At 36.8% G+C, this 10866-nt stretch overlaps 2 protein-coding genes across 2 annotated transcripts; both read right to left on the bottom strand.

Annotated features, from left to right (window-relative positions):
- Positions 1 to 5909: 5909 nt before the first annotated feature.
- LOC129797337 (gastrula zinc finger protein XlCGF52.1-like) lies at positions 5910 to 8055 on the bottom strand. The gene has a single exon (XM_055839769.1). The coding sequence runs from the start codon at positions 7083 to 7085 to the stop codon at positions 5931 to 5933; it is 1155 nt and encodes a 384-aa protein (XP_055695744.1). The 5' UTR covers positions 7086 to 8055; the 3' UTR covers positions 5910 to 5930.
- A 646-nt stretch (positions 8056 to 8701) lies between these two features.
- On the bottom strand, positions 8702 to 10866 carry LOC129797336 (glycosylated lysosomal membrane protein B-like). The gene is made up of 4 exons (XM_055839768.1): positions 10623 to 10866; positions 9771 to 10497; positions 9270 to 9507; positions 8702 to 9202 (listed from the first exon to the last, which is right to left on the bottom strand). The coding sequence occupies exons 1-4, from the start codon at positions 10698 to 10700 to the stop codon at positions 9052 to 9054; spliced, it is 1194 nt and encodes a 397-aa protein (XP_055695743.1). The 5' UTR covers positions 10701 to 10866; the 3' UTR covers positions 8702 to 9051.

Below are 10866 nucleotides of genomic sequence, written 5' to 3'. Positions count from 1 at the left end.
ATTATTGTTATCATAAATTAACACTTTCCATCACAAGGAAATTCACCATTACTCAAACCCCCCAGGGCAATGCCTCTGCGCCTTCCTACCGCACTTCCGGTTCTATCTTTCTTCGGAAACTTCTATTTGGCATGCAATTTAACGAAATTTCACAAGCATTTTCCTCTTCCACAGTCGTCGTGGAATAATAGGACAATTTGAAGGATTTCCTCAGTTCAATTGGTATCTCAAACATTATATAAAAGAAAATTGGGTTGAATTGGCAAATTTTAACTCTCCCCTGATTTATTTGCTCATTTTCGTGACTACCACCCCACCACTCGCAGAGATCCTTTTGCGCTCTTTAAAATAATCTAATAATACAAGAGGTTTATTTTTAGAATGGTATTCAGCATAGAAAAGCTCCAATCTACTTGCTATTATTGCAAATTAAATTCACAAATCTACCTAATAAATTTGTAAATTAGAGGATTGAGTGAGAAAAAATAGGTCAACTCTCAATAAATCATTTCGAAAGCTCTACGATTAAAACTATTTAAAAAAAAAAAGCTCTTCCTCTTTAACTATTTATGTATTACAAATAATATAAAATGAATTATAAATCAACATCACATACAAAATTGCAAAGAGAGAATTATCTTTCATTATGAAGCAATAAATTATATAATCTGACCATTTAACCCATTTAACTCAAGAATAAGTTTGAACAATATTTTTCTCTTATAAAACAAACACGATAACGTACAAGAGAGCAAAATTATTTGAGATAATTCGGAAGAGTTTGAAACTTTTAAATCTCTATAGAAGGAGTTGATTCAATTCTTCTTGAGATACGACAAGAAATTATTTACCTCAACTGTATGATAAGCAAAATTGAAGAAAGTAAAAGAGTCAATTTCAAGTTTATCCAGAATTGGATTTCTTTTCTTTCCATTAATTTATATTTTGTCGCTGCCACACTAACATGCAAAGAGAATTGGATTCAAATGGAAGATCATCTATGACATTCCTTGCTGTGAATATCTTGGAAAACAATTCTAATAGTCCGAAGAAATGTGATCCAAGAAATGAGAGAAGAAAGATCCATTTCACGTAAGCTTTACGCTAAAATGAATTAATTTTTTTGTGCAGTACCAGCGGAAAAATTCCGAAATTGAATTTTCTTTGTTTTTCCTTCTCGATTCGATTGAATCCAAGGGTTTTTTTCTCGTTTCGTTTCCTTCGTGATTCTCGCCATTGCAGCATTTTCATGATGAGAAATAATGGGGAAACTCTAAAATTTTCACGACGGAAGAGGTGTGTGTGCACATATTATCTATATACATAAGTAGATAGATAAAAGCATACCCTCTTTGTCTACCACTTTTCCGCGAAAAGGACTCCTGTTTCACCGGGTAGCGGCGTCACAGTATGTATACCGAAATGCTCCCGTTATCTCCATTCTCCTTGGCTTTTAATTCTTTCTAAATTGTCCAACTTTTTAAAGGTTAATTCAAAAGTTGATTATTTGTTTTATCAGATTCTGTGTAATGCTGGGGGGAGAGTTATATTTTTCGCTCGAGCAACTGCCACAGAGATTCTTCTTATAAACGGGGCGAACGGAGACTTTGGTGGAAAAGAATGGGAAAAGAGAAAACAAAATTGAGGGTTGGTCGGAGGAGAACATGAATTTTCTTATGTTAATAATGCCCAGAGCCATATATTCCCACCTCCGTGACTGGAAGCATATTTAAAGTTTTTCAGCCCATCAAGGAGAGGAATGGGATGAACAAAAAAAAACAGAAAGCTTCAAACAAATCTTCAATTCCACTTCCACGTTGTCCTGAAATAAATTCTTTCATTGTGGAAAATGTGGTAAGCACGAGGAATTGTTTTCTATGTAGTAGAAATGCTGAAACGAACAAGGGGAGAAGAATAAAATCAATTACAGTGTGACAATCAATTTCACCTCATCACGCCCCTCTTACAACTTTGCTTTCCATCCCTTGTTTGAAAAATGAGCAAGAATGGAAATAAAAAAAAAACAGTTGATCAAATAATTGTTTTAGCGCCAATTAAGTCCACTCCAAATTAATGAAGAACATTCGAATTGTGTATTAATTGGTTAAGCTAGCAATGAAAATAGAAAGAATCGTAAGAAATTGACTATGGTTTGACGTAAACGACGATTTTATTTGACGACGATTTAATTTTAAATGTGTTGCAATAAAGTTGATTAATAGCTACGTAATTTTTATAATTTGATATCATTATTATCGTGTCATATAAATAGGAAGAAACATCATTATTAAATATCTATAATTAGAAAAAAAGCACGATGCTTATTAAATTTTATTTTAATAAAATGTTGCTGCGCAGAGGTATATTAAATCAAAAGAAAAGTAATAAATTACATCGCAGGTGCAAGACTTCCGTGCTTGTAAACTGCATTTTATTAATAAAAAGAAATAAGCAAGAAAGATTTTTATTTATGTGTTCTTTAATTTAAATGCTGTGTGGTATTTTAGACCACACAACATCGGTATTGGCCACATAATGCTTTTTCTTCATTCAATTGTTAAATCATATGAAGAAATCAAAGTTTCTAATTCATAAGAAAATTCTATCTTTAATTGGATTATAGAAAAAAATCCAGTCCAAGTCTTAAAAAGAAAATCTCCCATGTACGTAGAAAAAAACTCACATGGAAAACATGCGGAAACCCCTATCTCACCATTCATGGTGGAGTAATAAATTTTAGTCTCCTGCAATAAATCGATATACTTTTATATCTTTCCCTAAGGAAGCTTTGTGGCTTTCTCATTCAATATACATAGTTGTTATTTATCTCCAATGAATCATTCGATTGAGAATCTCTTCTCCCTTTAATTTCAACAAGTCATTGGTGGGAAATTTAGTTGTACCATTCACAACTTTATTTCTTATCACAAATCAAAACGATTACAACAAAAATCGTCTTTGAGATAAAATCTTTGCTTTGGTTCTTATCTCTAATATTCAATCATTCGGGAGATTTTCCACCAGTCACACCATTTTTTAAAGTACAGATAAGGACTCTATAGGCCTTTAAAAGACTCCCAAAAAGTACGAAATAGAATCAGTCAGTGAAGCGATGAAGATCTTTTTGGTGCTTGTTAATGTGTTCCTTGGCTGCTTGGCCGCTCCCAGTAAGATAAATCCGTTTTAAAGAAAATTTAAATAGTCGTACAGAAGTTTATTCTTTGTAGATGGATGGATCATTGGGGGTGACAATGCAGCACCTGGAGAATTTCCTCATATGCTATCACTCCAGTGGCACTTTATTGATATCCGTCGCCACAACTGTGGTGCTTCCATTATTAATGAATGGTGGACTCTCACCGCAGCTCATTGCATCACTGAGACTGTAATTGAGCATGGTGGCACACTGAGTGTGATTGCTGGTGCTTGGGACTTTAGGGAGCCAACGGAGTATCAGCAGGAAGTAGCTGTAGAGCGCTTTGTCAATCACCCCCTCTATCCCGGAGGTGGAGTTGTGGCTCCACATGATATTGGTGTAATGCGTTTGGCTGAGCCACTCATTTTCAATGATCGCGTCAAGCCTGTTGTCTTCCCTGTGCCCAATACTCTTGCAACAGGAACTGGAGTCTTCTCTGGTTGGGGAAATATTCAATCAGATCCACCAGCTGTTTTCCCCTATATCCTCCAACGTGCCGATATGCCTATCCTCACCATGTCAGAGTGTCATGATACATTAATTCAATTTGGAGCATCTCATCTGCTTAATCTCGATGGAGATATTTGCACTGGACCCCTCACAGGAGGACTTTCGGTATGATTTTTTGCGCCAATAACTCAAGAATAAAAAATTAAGAAAGAAAAACATTTTCAGGCTTGCAGTGCGGATTCCGGTAGTCCCCTTGGACAATGGGATGGAGATGATTTTATTCAACATGGTGTTGCCGCCTGGACAATCTTCCCATGTGGTCGGGTTGGAGCTCCAACAGTTCATGCACGAGTGGCCGCTTATATTGATTGGATCAATGAAAATATTGCTGACTGAGGCAACAGCAATTACACGAAAAAGTTGTCTAATCTGCGATTATGTCTTAAGAAATAAACTTTTTGATTATACTCGATTCATTGAGAGTTTTCTCAGAGGGGTGAAGGGAGGAGAAAAAAATAAGCCAATAGCGGTTTTGTATTTTGATTTATTTATTTTTAAGCGAAATCCTTCTCTGTTGATTTTCTCAAAGAATGTGGTGGTTTAATTCTGATATGAAATGCGATTTTTCTACAAATTTGTTTTTAAATACTTGTATATTGGTCCGCGAAGTTTAGAAGATAATAAAAGCTCCCGAAAAGAAAAGCTCATTCTTTAAAAGGTAGCGACATCGTACAGAAAAGTGTAAGTTTTATTCAGAATCACTGGAATTAAAAAGATATTATTATTAAACAAATAAATAAAGGGTATAGAAGTAAGGGAAAAATATTCAATGAAATTAATCCCTATTCTTTAATTATAAAGCTTTGTCATCCAACGAAAGCTCTCAAATATCAGACAAACGCAGCCAAACATTTTGCTACTTTCATTCATGGTCTTCCAATTAAATTCCCACGCTCTTCTACGAAACCCTAAAGAAATCTCATCTAAAAATATTCACCTGAAGAATTTCAATCTGCTAAAGTGAAGAAGAAAAAAAACACAAAATCAATTAGGAAAAAGAGGTGGGATTTGAATTCCCAGTAAAGTCAATAAATTAATCATTTCATTGATACCTTTTTTTTGATACTTTTATCGTGAAAGTGGCTAATTTAGGAGTCGATAGAAGCAATCTCATGCTACGGAAGCCAGATAAACAACCCTGGGGGAATCCAGAAAACTCACACGGTCAGTTTTCTCTGGAACGATGATGTGGCTACTAGTGCTGTCTGTTCTTGTGTCACTTGCAAATGCATCTTCCAGTGAGTGATTTTTAATTTAATTGTTTGAGAATATGTAGCATGTCTCTTAAAATACAAACGTTCTTTTTTATTGTTTAGTTAGTCGAATCGTCGGTGGTTCCAATTCGAGTCCTGGCGAATTTCCGCATATGGTTTCAATTCAATGGGCCCCCCATGGACTTATGCATCACCTATGCGGAGGATCCATCCTCAATGAGCTTTGGGTCTTAACGGCAGCACATTGCAACATGTTAACTCTGGAGCATGAGCCTATGAGTGTAATTGTGGGTGCATGGGATTTCCGCACACCATCTGCATACCAACAAACAGTGGGGGTGCAAAGTTTTATTAATCATCCACAATATCCAGGAGGGATTGGCGTACCACACAACATCGCCTTGATTCAATTAAATCACAAACTCATTTTCAACTCATGGGTTCATCCAGTTAGTCTTCCACCAACCAGCTCATATCCACTTGGTTCAGCTTTATTCTCAGGATGGGGTTGGACTATAGACGAGCCACCCTTCCTCTTTCCCGACATCCTCCAAAGTGTTCAGGTTCCTTTAATTAGCTTATCCCAGTGCTATTCGGCTTTTGTATATCTTGGTGAGGATCCCAATGAATTCGATACAGCCACTCACATCTGTACTGGACCACTAAGTGGGGGAACTTCAGTGAGTACATGACCGAAATTTAATAGGATCAAATCATTAATATTCTTTGTACTTCTAACAAATTAATTTTTAATTTTAAAAACTCTTTTTCAGGCTTGTTCGGGGGATTTGGGAGGTCCTCTTGTACAAAAGTACGGTGATTCATTTATGCAGATTGGTCTTGCTGTTCGAGCTTTCAGACCTTGTGGCAGAGTTGGTGCTCCAACAGTTTACATTAGAGTATCAGCTTACGTTGATTGGATAAGAAGTGTTATGTACTGATGTTTTTTTTACAATAAATTATAAATTGACTAAATTAATGAAAATTCATTTTGGTTGCAACATTTTTTATTAATCCTTATGAGCTTTCTGTGTTTTGTGCATTCGACCTATATGAATATTTAGTTTAGTTTTTCGTGAGAATTTTTTGTCACAGAAAGGACAGTCAAAGGGCTTCTCTCCTGTATGTATCCTTAAGTGCTCTGTGAATTTTGTTTTGCCAAGAATAGATCTTCCACATATATCACAATTGTAGCGTTTACCCTGGTATGGAGCTTTTCCAGTTTTTCCAAATCCATGTTGCATCCTTCTGTGGCTATATAGAGCCAATTGTCCGTGAAATGTTTTACCACACTTATCACATTGAGCCGTTTTCTCTCCCGTGTGCTTCCTCATATGTTCTACTAATCGTTCCTTATAGGATAAAATTTTACTGCATATTTTACATTTGAAGGTACCCAAGTCCTTATTAGCGTGTCTAGTTTTATGATCAGATAAAAGACGATTTGAGTGATAAGCTTTCCCGCAAATGGTGCACTCAAATGGCTTTTCTCCAGTATGTATCCGCTGATGGTCCTCCAAACTCTTCTTATAGTAACAAATCTTATTGCAAGTATTGCATTTATATTCATTCTTTTTCCTGTTTCTCTTTTTAGGCTTATTTTTCTTAAGATGCCGGAGACAATGAGAAATGAAATATCTCTTTCTTATATAAATCTTCCCGCAGTACCCACATTCAAAAGACTTCCCCGCAGAATCTTCTTCTGTATGATCTGAAAGTTGTAATTCCTCCTTTGATTTCTTTGTGCAGTTCCTCGCTTTAGCTTTCTTCCTTTTCTTGAGTATTTGTTCTTGTGGAAAGTTTTCTATAACTATTGTCTCCGGAAGATGGATGAATTCATCTTTTGATTCTTCCTCTTCGACTGTTTGTTCTATTTGCATTTGTGTATCGTGTTCATTGAGATCAAACTCATCAGTATTGTTTTCAGCTCCATTTGATGCATTATCTGAATCAGTGAATTCTGTTTTGAGTATCTGCCGAGGAAATATTCCCACAAGAATGGTCATTTGAGCTTTGAGCAAAGCAATGCTTTCGTTGTGTTCACTGCAGACTCCACATTCCTGCACAGAGTCACTGTGTTGGGCAATTATGTTCAGAATGGAAGTGCATTGTTGGAAAACATCTTGGATTACAGGACATGGAATCACCGGATGTAGTGTTGTCATCGCAGAGCCGTGTTGTTTTGAGTAACTTCAAAAATTCGTATTGTTTGAGTAACTGAGGGTCATAAGGATTAAAGAAGGTATGTCATAGCGTCAGCAGCTAAGCCGGATCAGGTATATCCTTTATTCCGGAGATTCCGTATCACTGCAGTCTTTCAGCGGCTGATGATGAAAACAAACAATATTGAAATGTTTTTTTTTTATAATCTTTTCCGGCAGAATTATTCACTTACTCTTTGAAGATACTTTTCAGGACTTCCTGTACTGCTTGGACTGCTTGTTTAACACTTGGAGGACCCAACATTTGGCACAACGCGGAGGATCAAATTGGTAATAAGTATCAGTTGATAAAATATGCTCAATAATTAATTATTAATCAGTTTATTGAACAAGGATCGAAAGTTTCACTAATTCTCAATCTCCTTCAAGCATTCCTTCACCTAATTACTAAATATTTAATTGAGAAAATCGTCACTGAAAAAAAATTACGTCGAATCGATGCAAAATTGCCAATTCAAACGACTTTTTCAGCTGCAGTTTTGCTTAATTTATTATTGCGCCTAAATTATCACAAACTTTGATTCTTCAAGTAACTTTTTAGTCACTTCCGGCAATAAAATTAGTCTATATTAATGATTTTCACCGAGGAAAAGTGAACAAGAGTACTTTATTTGGGAAATATGGGGAAACATAACCTCAAAACCATGGCTAAAATGTATGGGATTTTGACTGGTAGTTATTACCAATTTGATCCTCCGCGTTGCATTCTGACTGTGACCTCAATTATCTTCCAAAGAAAAGACTTTTCTCAAGATTTTTTTTCTGCTATCTTAAAGTAATTATAATTCCCTACACATAGATGCTAAATTCATCGAGATAAGTCCAATAGATAATATTCTGTGACGATTTTAAGGTTCCAATTGGTAGCAAGTACCAGTAAAGTCCTCCGAGTGTTAACTGATTTTATCAATCACCACAAAGTTCTTTTTATGGAAAATGTTTTGTTGTCTTACAAAAAAAGACCTCTTTTCTGACACCTTTTTGAATTTGGCGCCCTAAATTTCAGTTCCAAAAGCCACCACTGCTTCTCTTCTGAAGAGAAAATGAGACAGATGCACATCACTGATACTGTTTCACTCGCACGGAAGGTTTTTGCAATTTTCTCACGTTTTCCGCCGAATTTTCCGGGGAAATTGTGTTTTTTGTGACCAGGAAGCGACGCCGCGTCGTTCGGCGTCGCCAGTTCAAAATACTCAAAATGCGCGCCAAAAAGTTTCGTGAAAATTCCGGAAAAAATCCGGAGAGTTGCGTCCCCAAATTTTTGCTGAAGCTCCCCGGGGGCCCCCTAAGCATTACCGGCAACTTTTGGCGCCCCAAAAATGAGTTTTTCCCGGAAAAATAAATATTTCTGCACAACTATAACAAAGTGAGTGAGACAAACGTATTTTTTTCTCATGCCATCTCGTTTGAGCCTACAAAAATGGAGGTTATTTCTTGGAATTTTTCCTCGGAAAAATCTCCATAGTATTCCGTTTCTCCGTCGGAAATTTACCTACCTTTTGCATCGAAAACAAACAAAAAACAATTTCTATGTTTTTCTATAAATAAAAATAATAAAATTAATTGAAAACCTAAAATTGGTAGCATAATTTATTCGTATATAGATAAAAATGTACAATAAACATGAGTTGTGAGGAATTGAGATAACTTTTGTCTTTTAGTCTATCTATAACATTAATAATTTAATAAAAAGGCACTTGATTGAACTAAAAAAATCATTACAAAATATACAAATTTGGTGATTTGTGTAAAAATTTGCTCCTAGTCGTGCAGAAATAGCACTAAAATTCGCAACCATGGCGGAAGCTTTAATACTCATCACTTCACAATGAATTCATTCGCAACAAATTGATCAAAAAATCTCACTGTGAGATGCGGAATTTGTGAGTAGTAGGGATTGGATTTTACCTTAAGAATTATTTCGCACACGTTTCACGCACACATAGCATCCACCGCAGCAGAGAAGTAGAATAGGCACACCTAGTCCAATAGTAGCTACAACAACGACAAATAGAGAGAGTTTATCCGGCAACGGAGCTCCGTATCCCACAACAAAAGTCCTAAAATTATAAAGAAAAGCTGTAAAATGCGGGAAACTTTGTGGAAATTCTAATTAATTGTTTATACCAAGTTGTATAATTATATTTGGTATAGAATCCATCGCCACTGGTACCAAAGGAGACATTGAGAGACTGGACTAGCATGGTCTCCACAGAATCACCAAATATTGAGCGAAAAACAGTATTATTGAGCTTCTTGATGGCATTATTGGGTGTTGCTGGTGAGCTTTGGTAAGTTTGAGTGGATGTGCTGACATCACGATCCTCATCGGTGTAAGAAACAGGACGATATTGAAGATATCCTCCTATAAAAAATTAATAAAAAAAAAGTCTTTAGCTTAATTAATTATTTGATAAATTAAATTAATTTTAAATTATTTTATCTCTCAGCTATAGATCATTCAACTATGGCAAAAAAATGTGCTTGTAATTGCATTTTATTGTTGATATACGCCTCAAAATATTTTCTTTGTGACGGATTTACTGATAAACTGCCGAATTCATGCTTTCACAAATTTCTGCTTCCGCTTTTATTTCCTAAACTGACGTAAAAACAAACAGAACTCACCCGAGCTGGCGTTGACGGATGCTGGTGAAGCAACATTGACTATCTTAAAAATTCCAGGAGTAAACTCATCGTCCAGACTTTTCTTCACGACAACCGTGTAGTTATCCTTCTTGGGCTCCATGGCCACAAGAACAACTTCAATGGCAAATCGTGGCTGAGGAAATGAGTCATTGGTTTGGACGGTATCGAGCACGAGATCAATTTGCGTTGAATTCTCAGTGTGCATAAGATGGGGTGTCATAGGGCCATGATCGGGCGTAGCAAAGGTTGCCAGTGAGAGTTCAAAGTTCCCCGGTAGCCCATGAAGCCCGCGAGATTTGACCGATAACTCAACGGAATCTTCCGTAGCGAGGAAATTCTTTCGTTCCCATGCAAACTCATGTAGACTGAAGGCATTGATCTGGCTGCTATTTGTTACGGTAAATGTGCCTACGTCCTCTTCGTCATTGTACTCCCAGAGCCGATTGAGGACCACACCAAATGTGTAGCGGGGTGCATCTGAGAACATCACAGTATTTGCTTTGCCGTCGAAGAAACCCTCCCAGTTGATATTGAGCTTTGTGTCGGGGCCACAGAGCGCCACCAAGGCAGACGGCTTCCCCGTGAGATCCCAAATGTAGTGGATGGCGTCACTGGCGCCCAGGGACGTCACATGGACGACATTTGTGAGATTACCCGCGTCGTCACAGATGTTCTCAGGGCAGCCCGGATTGAGTTGAGCAGTGAGCTGCAAACAATTACATAGTACACAGATCAAAGTGTGATCAATAGCCTCGGAAGCAGATGCCCCACGTAAGCCTATTTATAGGACAAGGAATTCTTTTGAGGAAGGGAATTGCGACCAAATGTTACCTTCCGTCGAACATCTTTCTTCGCAGCAATAGCAGCCACAAAGATACTAAATTTGAGCAACCACAGATATAGCTTCATAATTCAATACGTGCAGGAACACCAGAGATCACATCTAGATGTAAAATTAAGGCATAAATATCCGGGAAATTGATTTCTTTTCCACTAAATTCGACAACTTTTTTTTCAAAAAAACGCACGACCAACCAAATCAAGGAATTGTCAAACAATGACAACGGCATAGTAC

Source organism: Lutzomyia longipalpis, chromosome 1 (genome assembly GCF_024334085.1).
Source record: "Lutzomyia longipalpis isolate SR_M1_2022 chromosome 1, ASM2433408v1".
Classification (NCBI taxonomy): Eukaryota; Metazoa; Arthropoda; class Insecta; order Diptera; family Psychodidae; genus Lutzomyia; species Lutzomyia longipalpis.
This window is presented reverse-complemented; position numbering and strand designations above follow the sequence as displayed.

What these genes read in the sequence shown, in the direction of transcription:
- LOC129797336 (XM_055839768.1), bottom strand. Translation starts at nt 10,700, where the DNA reads ATGAAGCTATATCTGTGGTTGCTCAAATTTAGTATCTTTGTGGCTGCT. An exon ending in ATCCGTCAACGCCAGCTCGG is followed by an intron (nt 9,508 to 9,770) that starts GTGAGTTCTGTT and finishes AATTTTTTATAG; the next exon opens with GAGGATATCTTCAATATCGT. An exon ending in AAATATAATTATACAACTTG is followed by an intron (nt 9,203 to 9,269) that starts GTATAAACAATT and finishes TTATAATTTTAG; the next exon opens with GACTTTTGTTGTGGGATACG.
- LOC129797337 (XM_055839769.1), bottom strand. Translation starts at nt 7,085, where the DNA reads ATGACAACACTACATCCGGTGATTCCATGTCCTGTAATCCAAGATGTT.